General features: G+C 37.6%; 1 protein-coding gene across 1 annotated transcript in view; it reads left to right on the top strand.

Annotated features, from left to right (window-relative positions):
• The first annotated feature begins 119 nt into the window (after nucleotides 1-119).
• Nucleotides 120-12,147, top strand: part of col9a1a (collagen, type IX, alpha 1a) — a 31,029-nt gene continuing 19,001 nt past the window's right edge. The window contains exons 1-16 of the mRNA XM_079647803.1: nucleotides 120-293; nucleotides 1,280-1,354; nucleotides 2,202-2,240; nucleotides 2,378-2,440; nucleotides 6,702-6,755; nucleotides 6,952-6,987; nucleotides 7,470-7,493; nucleotides 7,798-7,851; nucleotides 8,091-8,144; nucleotides 8,444-8,476; nucleotides 9,398-9,454; nucleotides 9,581-9,634; nucleotides 10,260-10,313; nucleotides 10,431-10,484; nucleotides 11,563-11,616; nucleotides 11,707-11,760. Of these exons, the coding sequence (XP_079503929.1) occupies nucleotides 219-293; nucleotides 1,280-1,354; nucleotides 2,202-2,240; nucleotides 2,378-2,440; nucleotides 6,702-6,755; nucleotides 6,952-6,987; nucleotides 7,470-7,493; nucleotides 7,798-7,851; nucleotides 8,091-8,144; nucleotides 8,444-8,476; nucleotides 9,398-9,454; nucleotides 9,581-9,634; nucleotides 10,260-10,313; nucleotides 10,431-10,484; nucleotides 11,563-11,616; nucleotides 11,707-11,760 (834 nt within the window). The 5' untranslated portion in view covers nucleotides 120-218. The remainder of the gene's footprint in view (nucleotides 294-1,279; nucleotides 1,355-2,201; nucleotides 2,241-2,377; nucleotides 2,441-6,701; nucleotides 6,756-6,951; nucleotides 6,988-7,469; nucleotides 7,494-7,797; nucleotides 7,852-8,090; nucleotides 8,145-8,443; nucleotides 8,477-9,397; nucleotides 9,455-9,580; nucleotides 9,635-10,259; nucleotides 10,314-10,430; nucleotides 10,485-11,562; nucleotides 11,617-11,706; nucleotides 11,761-12,147) is intronic.

Genomic DNA, 12,147 nt, shown 5'->3' with positions numbered 1-12,147 from the left:
CCTCCTCTTCCTTCTCCTCCTCCTCCTCCTCCTCCTCCTCCTCCTCCTCCTCCTCCTCCTCCTCCTCCTCCTCCTCCTCAGCTTCTCATGAATAATCAGTATTCCTAGCTCTCCTCCCAGCAGACGGTGGGTGTTTTCAGTCTTTCAGGTGAACCGTGAGCCCTTTTCTAATCTGGGAAAAAGGGAATTTTCTCCTCTCCCTCCGGCCTGGGAAGACCATGTCTCTCTCCAGGATCTATCGAGAGTCTCTGCTGGTGATTTTACTGCAAATCGTGCTGATCTGCTCGGCTCAGGTGAGAAACAGCTGCTCATTATATTCCTGAAATATTCCTAAAGGTGCTTGAAGCAAGTCTGTGGTGATAAGTCGAGCTCATTGTACTTTACCGTGTTTTTAAACATAATTGTATGAAGGAAAAAGGCGTTGTTATGACCCTTAAAACATATATTTGAACTGTTACTGATATTTTTTTGATCTCTTATTGAAGCATATTTTATATTTTTCTGGCACTTTCTGCGTATCTGTTTGGTTCTGTAATGACTAGACTTTATCGTAATAATGTAAACTCATATTTTTCATTAGTTTTGAACATATTTTTGGTATCTTTTATTATATTGATCCATGAAAACGTACTGTGTGTTTTTCTGAAGTGACACACTAATACTTGCATTTTTATCAAATATGTTTTGAACTCCTCTCACAATTCTCAGGGACTCAAGAGTTCTGTAAATACTTTATTGTTTTGGTATTGGATTCTCTTTGACAGTGTGTAATTATATTGTGTGAGACATGTATACAACCCCCTCCCCTTTATCTTGTAACTCCCTTTTTAAAATATATATCCTGAATCCATGCCAGGACACTATCACTCTTTAGTTGTCATGATCTATTCCACTTTATTTGTTTGTAATGTTGAAAGTAAGTAAACTTGTTTTTGAGCAAAATCTTGAAATATATGCAAACAAAAACAGCATTTTTTTACAACAGACTTCAATTATTTTCTGATTGTTTTTCTAAAAATGGTCCATACTGTGGTCCATTCATCCGAGTGCTCCGATCAGCAGTAATCCGAACGCATGCAGATACTTACGTGTTGTAATGTGAGAATAATGTGAGCGCAGGTTCAGTTTTGTGACCTTTCCCCTCACATCACCCGAACAATGAGGCTCTGTTCGGCCGCCCTTCAAACCTCAGCAGCAGAAACATGGATGATATTAAGAGATGAATTTCAGTCAGAGAAAGTGAAAACTGATTTTTTTTTTTTCTGTGTTTGTTTTCCAGAGGGGCCCGGTCGGTCCCCGAGGCTCCCTGGGGCCGCCCGGAGTAGCAGGCGTACCCGGAATGGACGCCATTGATGTGAGTCAACGGGGAAACGTTCATGATGTGGGATTAAGTTTATTTCTGTTTTAATCAGCTCAGAAAACAACAGGTTTTTGTATTGTTTTGAACAAAAAACTGAAAAAGCAGCAGGTTGTTTTAACAATGAGACCTTTTTGGAAATGAAAAAAGGTCGTCACATGACTTCATCCTGACTGTGTTACACTTTCAACCCCAATTCTAATCTCAGATTATTTGACTGAGCCAAATGTAGCTCAAACAGAGCAGCTGTTGTTACAGCAAAAATGATTTTTGTTAATATATTATCATTACAGAAAAAAGGACCATAGCCAAATATCACGGGTTCAAGCTCCCCCATAATGCACCAAGACATTATTTGATGGTTTTAATGCTGATTCAAAGCCCTCTTCACCGAACATCCTGAATCCTTTACAACATCAAGATATGTTGTGTCAAACATATTGGAATCAGTTTATAAAATAACCTTATTATATATGACTTTCTTTAAATTCTAGAATTGTACACATACCAGGTTCGAAGACCCCCCATACATTGTTCAATATATGCAAGGATTGTAAGATTTTAAAATGTAACATGTACTTCTGGATATTAGCTTTAGCATTATACATGTGCAGTATCTGGGACACTGCATCTGCAACAAACTGTCAATGTGTCACTGTTTGACCTTTATAAATAAAAAAATCAATCAATAAAAAAATGTAATATTAGTAATATACAAAAAGGACATGACTCCAGTGTCCTCAATGGTAGCAATCTCCTGTCCCACAACAATAAAAACCTCTTAAATATTACAAAAAATCCACAATTTTCTTTAAATTTAAATGATATATATATATGTCTTCAGGGCGACAGAGGAGAAGACAACACAGTGACCGGCGGACCAGTAAGTGGACTTTGGATTCCTCTTTCCTCTTTCCTCTTTCCTCTTTCCTCTTTCCTCATGCAGAGACGTGTGATGGATCAGAAACCCTCAGTTAGAGAGGTGAACTTCTAACTTCTAACTTCTGCTTCTGCTTGCAGGGCCCGGACGGAGATAACGGAAAAGACGGAGCTGCAGGAGCTGCAGGACTCCCAGGCGCAGACGTGAGTCCGACATCACGTTAAACACAGAAGAGTTTATTTGGGTTGTGGCTGGTTTAGTATCCACGCACCACACTCATTTCACAGCCACTCTGTAATCCACTAGTGGCTCTGTAATCCACTAGTGGCTTTTTCCCAGTGATGAGAAAAACAATGCATGCGAGCAATGGTGTAAAGTCTATTTACTCAAGTACTGTCCTTAAGTATTTTGTCGTACTTGTACTTGAGTATATCTATTTTATGATCCATAAACTTCTAATTTCACTCAATTTTATTGGCAAATATTGTAGTTTTTACGCGTCTATTTGCTTTGTACGTGTAAAAACGCTTGAAGAATTATAACACGCCAATATGTTGCAAAGTAAACCTTTAGTAAATTGGCCCCACATTGCAAAGATACAACATTTAAATGCTTGTACATGTATTTCTTAGTGATACAAGCAAGATGATATACTATTCTTTAATATAACATTATGAAAAGAGTCATTTTGCCTACTGGGTATTTTTAAATGAAATACTTTTGTTCACTTTGCACACATTAATTAACATTTCCAATTCAGGATTTTTACCTAAAACAGAGTACTTAAAGCCCGTAGTCTATCTACCTAAATAGTAGTAGTAGTACTTCTTCCCCTCCTGCATGAGTTTCCCTCCGCGCTGCAGGTTAAACTCTCCACACAAGAGGATGTATTGAATCTCTGTAAGATCTGAGCCGGTCAGATCTGCCGCTGTGGGAGCAGTTTGTCTTGGCTTCAAACTGAGTGAAAAGAAAACACGTTGAATAAATCAATCTGGGCTATTTAAGGGTAGTCTCCAGTTGCTTCCTGACAGAAACAGGGGTCTTTTTGTGTGAGACGGAGGGGGATCGGCTGCCCAGAGAGAGAGAGCGTATGCTGGGTGTGTGGAGCAGAAAGGGCTCAGTGTGTCTGAGATGCTGCGGAGAACAGACTGCAGATTCAGAGCTTCATGAGGATTCAAACGGAGGAAAGGAACCAACATGTGGACCAAGATGCACAATCACACTTTGAGGGAAGAGGGGAGAGAGTTTCTGCACCTCCAGAGGCATAAGAGAGACCAGTATGCAGGGGTTTGGTGTAAAAGGAACTTGGCATCTACTCTCATCGGAGGAGGGTCTACTTTGTTGCCATCATTGGCGTCTTCTGTTTCCTTAGTCCAGGTCTAGAGTGTTTGGAGAGCTTTTATGCAGCAGTTAGGTGAAAGGCAGAGGTGGGAGAAGTACTCAGATCTTCTAATACAACTAGAAGTACTCAGATCTTGTTCTTGAGTAAAAGTAGAAGTACTCAGATCTTGAGTGAAGGAATACTCTAAAAATTGTTTATAAATACAAAAAAAAAGGAAACCTCTCGATTAGAAGTTACCAAACTTAAGAGAGACATTCTGGTCATGCTGACACGCATTTACAAAAATAATAAATGTTTAGTTATCTGATGCCAGACAATCAGCTAAAAAAGGAATCAGGAAACAAATACTATCCAAATCGGCCAAGCCATTTTTTAACTCTGGTCTCCATAGGCAGAGGGAGCTTGAGTAAAAGCTCAGATCTTGTACTTGAGTAAAAGTAGAAGTACTCAGATCTTGTATTTTAGTAAAAGTAGAAGTACTCAGATCTTGTCCTTGAGTAAAAGTAGAAGTACTCAGATCATGTACTTGAGTAAAAGTAGAAGTACTCAGATCTTGTGCTTGAGTAAAAGTGGAAGTACTCAGATCTTGTACTTGAGTAAAAGTAGAAGTACTCAGATCTTTTAGTAAAAGTAGAAGTACTCAGATCTTGTGCTTGAGTAAAAGTAGAAGTACTCAGATCTTGTACTTGAGTAAAAGTAGAAGTACTCAGATCTTGTGCTTGAGTAAAAGTGGAAGTACTCAGATCTTTTAGTAAAAGTAGAAGTACTCAGATCTTGTGCTTGAGTAAAAGTAGAAGTACTCAGATCTTGTACTTGAGTAAAAGTAGAAGTACTCAGATCTTGTGCTTGAGTAAAAGTAGAAGTACTCAGATCTTGTGCTTGAGTAAAAGTAGAAGTACTCAGATCTTGTATTTGAGTTAAAGTAGAAGTACTCAGATAGTAGGAATACTCTGTTATAGTAAAAGTCCTGCATTAAAAATGTTCCTCAAGTAAAAGTAGAAAAGTATTCTCATCAAAATATAGTTAAAGTAGCCACAGTAAAAGTAGTCATTGTGCAGATTGGTCCATTTCAGAATAATATATATGATATGTTTTATAATGATTGATTATTAAAGTGTTCTCAAAGCTGGTAAAGGTGCAGCTAGTCTGAATGACTTTGTATACTGCAGGGTAGCTTGTGAAAGTAAAAAAAAGTCTGATTTAAGGGTACTTAGTTACTTCCCACCTCTGGTGAAGGGAGGAGCTAAAGAATAGTAGGAACACCACACCTCTCCGTCTCTGGAGAATCAGGGGAAGCAGAAGACACTTTTATACATTTCATAGAAGAGTTATTCTAATCATTCATGTCTTGGTTTAAAAGAACTGTCAACATAATAATGACATATTTCTCCTCTAGCTTGCAGTGCTATTTATTGGCCTACAATGTTTAGCTGTGAGTTGCTGAGTTTTGAAGATAAGAGATGACTGCCTTCTCTTGAATGTATTGGTCTAAGAAAACACTCAAAGCAGCAGAACGTAGTTTAGGAACTGTGTGACTGTGAATTCAACAGACTACATGCACTGCTATGACCGACCGACCGACCGACCGGGTCACCACTTTATTTGAAGGGGCACAATCATGATGAAGTAATGAAGTCATGCTTAGTTAATCATGATTACAACACTTGGAGTTGCTGTGACTGTATTTACATGAAGACGACATGAACATCATTAATAACTCAGAAGCCATGATGATTGAGATACCTTATTGATGCATTAATTAAGGTGTTGTTCCTGCATTAAGTCATGCATGAGATGCCATTAATACCTGGACATTACTGATAGTTCATGAGTACTACATGAATGAAGTCATGCTTTTCATGCATGAATTCATGATGATTCATGTACCCTTACCGCAAAGTGTGACCATGTATTGTACGTCTGCAGGCAGGAATCTGTCAAACCCAGTGTTCATTTCTCTCTTATACAGTATACATTAACAGTATGTGAAGTTATTAGACACTAAACTTGAATGTCAGATGTCAGGGTCTGCATTTATTTGCACCGAGATCACCAGTGTCAACATTAGCATTTTTATATTTGGTTCTTCAATCAAACTGATCTTATATCAGTCAAATGTAGAGAGTATTAAGAATACTGTAAGTTTGTCATTAACATATTGCAGGTAATCTCAAGACCAGTAGCCCATTGCATAATATAACTGGTTGCAACTTTCTCAGAAAACGCTTTTTTAAACAACTTCAGTAATACACCTGTTAAGTGTCTTTTCAGATTAATGTTAGCCAAGAAAAATTAATGTGACACACATACAGACTTACAGAGACAGCCTCTATTAAAGCTGAGTGCACGTCTGAGCCCGGAGTGTTAAGCCTTTAGCATTTCTGATTTGTTTTAAGGATTCTGCGTTCATTATTATTTAAAAAAATCACATTCTAGTGCTTTTGAACATGTAGGTACCAGGAGTGCTAACCAACCCACAAAGTAGGGCTGCTCAATTATGGCAAAAATCATAATCTCGATTATTTGGGTCAATAATTGATATCACAATTATTAAAAACGATTATCCATTTACTTTGAAAAAAAAGGTGTAGTATGTTTTTAACAGTTGATTACCCTGAGCTTTTAGTATAATTCAATTGAAAAACCACTAAAACAATTTTTTTTTTTTTTAAATAAATAATAATATATATTTTTTTATTTCGATTATGTTGTTTTCATAATCGTTGCAAGCCAAAATCGTAATTACGATTAAAAATATGATTAATTGAGCAGCCCTACCACAAAGTGTTATATTGTCAGTTTTGGTGGGCTTTTTGTCAGAAACGTCCGTACTATGTCACATGAAGGCTCATTACAATGATACTTCACACACAGCTTGTAAACCATCACCACAAAGATGCTCCATATTTGTCTGACGGTCCAATCAGAACTCTTTCATCAGGTGGTCTTGCGTTTGGACAGAGCGTTTCTGACGTATAGTTAATAAAGATTCATTTAGACAGGAAATAGGAGGAAAATAATGTTTTCTTTTAACATTAAAGCATGCAATGTTCTACAGAAACCCAACATTAAGGTGTGAACCTGAAGATGTCCTCTTTAAATGCGTTGTGTCTCCTCTGCAGGGACTTGTTGGACCTTCTGGAGATCTGGGAGCAGTCGGGCCAAACGGACCAAAAGTACGTTCATTATCAACATATTTTAATTATTTGTTTGATCTTTTCTGTTTAAATGTAAGCACCCTGTCTGCAGAGATGTAAATCCTTTTGTGTGGCCACTCTGTGCATATGTGTTTTTAGAAGAACATATTTATCTTTTTACTTTTTAAATATTTCCGGTATTACATTTGACATTTCTTTTCTTATTTGTTTTCAGGGAGATGTTGGAGCTCAAGGGCCTCCTGGAGAGCTTGTAAGTACAAATATTAACTGAAGTACATTTATGTTTTAATGATATACACATCAGTAGTTCAGATTATGTGCGAAACTGTGAGAGAGTGAATATTAGCTGCTTAGATGTTAGGATACAAAGTACAGATAAAATATTAAAAGATATGATTTGTGCTTAACTCTATAACCTACAAACTACTTAATTAAGAACTGACATATTTCTGTATATTATTGTTATTCTGATAGTCTAATTTTAAACAGTATATGATCACTAAAATAATAACTGAAAGTGATTTTCTGATATTTAAAGACAGCACATGTTGTTAGTTGCAGATGTTTGCTTAGCTATGAATGTATTCTAGTCTGCACAGTTCATAAATATAAAAGATTGGCTGCATTTAAATCTTTTTTTCGAGGACCAACAACAATTTGCCATCAAGAATACTGTTTATTTATTTCTGTACAAAAGTCTAAGTCTAACAATCACTGATTTCTCTCTCACAGGGCGTAGGACCTGATGGGCTGGATGTGAGTACAAACACAATACAAAATATCACACTCTATACACAACTATAATAAGCATATATAATAATAAAATAAGGACACATTTATAGTTAAGGTAAGTATTTACTTTTGTATGAATCATTAAAGCATTTTGACACTGTGTATTTTCACTAAAAGATCAAAACATGTCTTCCACCTCTGAACATGGCTGCATTTATTTGAGTCTCAGCAATAAGAGTAGTATTATATTTTTTAATTAGATGTATGCACAACAGATGCATTTGTTGCAGAGTTTCAGAGGCTTCACGTTCTTCTGTTTTGTTTACAGGGTATTCCAGGTACAGATGGGCTGCCAGGTGAATTGGGCAAAGTTGGACCAGGTGTAAGTACACTTATTATTTTAGTGAATAAAGTTTTTAATTGTATTATCGCTAATATTTGTCATGTTTACAAATAAGAAATTACAAGCATTAGCAATACATCTATTTCTAAATGTCCTCAGGAGAAGAACAGAATATATAAATAATATGTATAGTTAAGGGTAGCTGCTGCTGATGCATTAAGATTTAAGATTATTGTCCTAATGCTGTATTTATAAAGACCTTAAACCATATTTCACAGGGAGCGAGAGGCAAGAGAGGTCAAGTTGGTCTTTCTGGTGCTGCTGGGCCGCGGGTAAATATCACAGCTTCTGTCTCTATTTCTGTTTTTGTACTATCTGTGAGGCTGATATAGTTAAGGGTGATGTGCATGTGTTATATTCCATTTTTAAATGGCTGGGTATCTCCTAATGAGAGGGTGCACCACTGTGCTTTGTTAGATGGTTGGGGAGAAGGGTGGGCAACACATTTTTAGGGTAGTGTTTTTTTTTGGATAAAGAAACAAATAAAATCAACTACATTATATAGTATAATATATACTTATATATATATGAAGTCTCTTTTGGCTCACCACACATTCTGTGTTTGTTCTAGGGTCTTCCAGGCGTGTATAACGGAGAGGACCTGGTAAGTTTGATCCCAAAACAGATCAATTTATCATCATTTCCAAAACAAAAAAAACTTGACTTGAATGATGACTGGACTCACAAAAATGTTGGTATATAAAAACACAGCTGAGTATTTTACAAAGGGTGCAAGGTGAAAGCATCTTCCATTTTCAATACAAAACCATATGCTTCAAGCCTTAAAGCATATATGGTAAAAATATCCCTAAAGTTTAAGGGACCTTTTATTTGGCCAATATTCCAATATTGCTGGTTTGTTATACAACTCAAAGCCAGACTGATGTGTTCAAGTGCTCATGGAAAGCTCAGACATCCGAAACTCAACCAGCAACTAACTTAAATCAAGAACATTGCAATATTGACTGAACTTTAACTAACTTCAAGCCGACAAAAACATACATTTCATAGATGATTTCATAGCTGAACTGACTACCTTTTCCATGATTAAACAGCAATAAAGTAAAAGCAATATGCGGTAAAGATGCATCTTTAGAAACATTCGTTCCCACAGTTAGCTCAGTAAGGTCACAGTTAGCTCAGTAAGGTCCCAGTTAGCTCAGTAAGGTCATTGTTAGCTCAGTAAGGTCAAAGTTAGCTCAGTAAGGTCAAAGTTAGCTCAGTATGGTCACAGTTAGCTCAGTAAGGTCACAGTTAGCTCATGAAGGTCACAGTTAGCTCAGTAAGGTCACAGTTAGCTCAATACGTTCACAGTTAGGTCACAGTTAGCTCAGTAAGGTCACAGTTAGCTCTGTAAGGTCACAGTTAGGTCACAGTTAGCTCAGTAAGGTCACGGTTAGCTAAGGTCACTGTTAGCGCAGTAAGGTCACAGTTAGCTCAGTTTGGTCCCTGGGGTCTCGAGACAGTGGAGCCCCCTGGTGGCGGGGCTCTTCCATGACCTCAAATAGGCTCTTGTGTTTTTCAGTGTCCCAACGCCTGCCCTTCTGGACTCCACGGACACTCCGGACTACCCGGCATGAAAGTGAGTGAAATGTCCCTGATGCTGATATTACCTTCTTTAGATGCTCATCTTTTTTTTAAATTGTTTTACTTGCTACATTTTATGGATGAGTTGAATAACTTGTTGCCCTCACCTGTCTGTCTTTAGGGCCACAAAGGAATTAAAGGTGAATCTGGAGAGCCCGGGAGACAAGGACACAAGGTAACATACTGTCCTCTCACACTGAACAGCATCTGATCTATTCCTGCAATTTACTACATACAAAGAGTGAGATTCTGCAGAGACTTAATTATGTGCAGTGTCTAGAATTCCTGCAGAGGTGCCGTTTGATAATTTTATAAAAGTTGCATTTATTTTTTTAATTTAAAATATGTCTGATAACATATGTATCAAAAATGTTTTCAGCCGAGATAAAGTGTTAGCCTACCAAAAGTGAACTGTTTTTTTTTTTCTTCCGTTGAATATAATTATGTTTAATACCATTTATTAATGCGGCAGGATGAATGAAACGTGAAAAAAACGATGAAAAAAACACAACCTACTTAGAATACACAACTTCTATGATAATCATACTTTTACATATGTATACTTGTGCATCACATGAGCTAGCTAAACCAATGTGAAGCGTTTATACATGTTGCTAGTAGGGCCTCTGTCCTTTTAATTATTTTTTTAACGAAGGGATCTTTGGCTTTGGATATATGTTGAGGACCACTTAGTAATTATTTATTTGCAGCTTTTGCAATAATGTTAAAGTGAATGAAAGATGAAATACTTAATGCATTTCTTGATATCACAGCATGACATTACTCACGTTCTCTTTCAGGGAGAGGAGGGCGAACAAGGAACGTTGGGAGAAGTCGGATCTCAAGGACTACCAGTAAAATATTTCACCATCCTCTCTCCACATGCTTCAAAATAAGATACCACCTCACAGTCAAACATATTAACATGGGACATTTCCATCTCCTCTCCTCTTTCCGCTGAGTAATTTTAGGGTCCCGGTGGAGCAAGAGGCCTCCAAGGAATATTTGGCTCCAAAGGCGACAGGGTAAGACGTCAAACACACAAGATGCAAACATTTCATGGAGAATTAAACAAATAAGGGAAATAAAGTCCATCGTGTTGGATCCAAGAGACAGAAAGTGTATACAATCGTCTTGATTTAGCATGCAGCCTCCATCAGGTTCTGCTTTTACAGAGTAAATAAAGACACATGGTGTTTCTCAATGTCGAGGACGCTTCCTTGGTAGGACATGTCTTCCGAGTCACTTCTTTCCGAAGCGAGGCAAGAATCCTTCCTAGCCTCGGAAAACGAAGAATGGCGGAACAGGCTAACGGGTGTGCGTCATATGCGACCCTTAAATGCGATTTCCGTCAAAGATTTGGAAATTGGTCCGTGCGCAAAGCATTGTGGGGATTTTAAGACCGCGGAGGATACACATGTGCAGCCTTGAAATGTTTCGCTATGAAGGACGCCGGGCTCGTTAGAATTCCAAGGAGCCTGGACATTGGAACAGTCCTTTGGCGGGACTCGATGACGTAGCATTCTTGAAATAGTGGCTCTGGAGGAGCCTTCCTCGACATCGAGAAACACCCACAGTTTATATACAAATACCACAACATGGCTGACTATCAATCGTCCAATCAGGAGAAAGCACCTGTTGGCCAATCTTTTCCTTCAAAGACATTTCAAAATAAAAACTTATAAAGCAGGGAGCTCAATTTATTTCTATTTACTATTATAATCATCATTGTTTTTTTATTTATATATACTTTTGGAATTTCTATTTGTTTTGCTTTCTTGTCTTGCTTTATAGTAAAAATGTTTGATTATAGCAAGAAGAATAAAACATGTGAGAATACTGATTATACTTTTTAAATAAATACATGCAATAACAGAATGATCGAAACATATATAAAAAAGACATTAACGGTCATTATTATTTTTATCATGTCACTTTCTGCAATTTGGAATAAGAACCATGTGCATGTAGGTTTGACAGGTTTAGCATGCAAACCTTATGTCACCAGATGCATTGGATGTTTGTGTTGAAGTACATTGACTCAATTGATGTCTCTCCTATTTAAACTTTTACTGACTACAACATTCCCATCTCTACAAACAGGGTCTTCGTGGAAAATCAGGAGATGGTGGTCCTCAGGGAATCCAGGGAGCCCCAGTGAGTCCCCATATCTGTTTCACAAATGTTGACCCCCTCATTGTTATTTAGAAATAAACACTGATTTAAAAAACTGATGTCATTTTTCAGGGCGATGTGGGACAAAGAGGAGTCATCGGTGAGAGCGGGCCAGCAGGAGTTCAGGTAAGATCAAATCACAACAAAAACAACAACGGAGACACAATTTAGCAGTTGCAAACTTATACTGATTTCTGTACATATGGTGGAGACACTACATACTGATATACACCTGAACATCAGCAGGAGAGGACTCTTTAAAGTAGAGACACTACATACTGATATACACCTGAACATCAGCAGGAGAGGACTCTTTAAAGTAGAGACACTACATACTGATATACACCTGAACATCAGCAGGAGAGGACTCTTTAAAGTAGAGACACTACATACTGATATACACCTGAACATCAGCAGGAGAGAACTCTTTAAAGTAGAGACACTACATACTGAGATACACCTGAACATCAGCAGGAGAGAACTCTTTAAAGTAGAGACACTACATACTGATAT

Source organism: Notothenia rossii (genome assembly GCF_949606895.1).
Source record: "Notothenia rossii genome assembly, chromosome: 1".
Lineage (NCBI taxonomy): Eukaryota > Metazoa > Chordata > Actinopteri > Perciformes > Nototheniidae > Notothenia > Notothenia rossii.
This window is presented reverse-complemented; position numbering and strand designations above follow the sequence as displayed.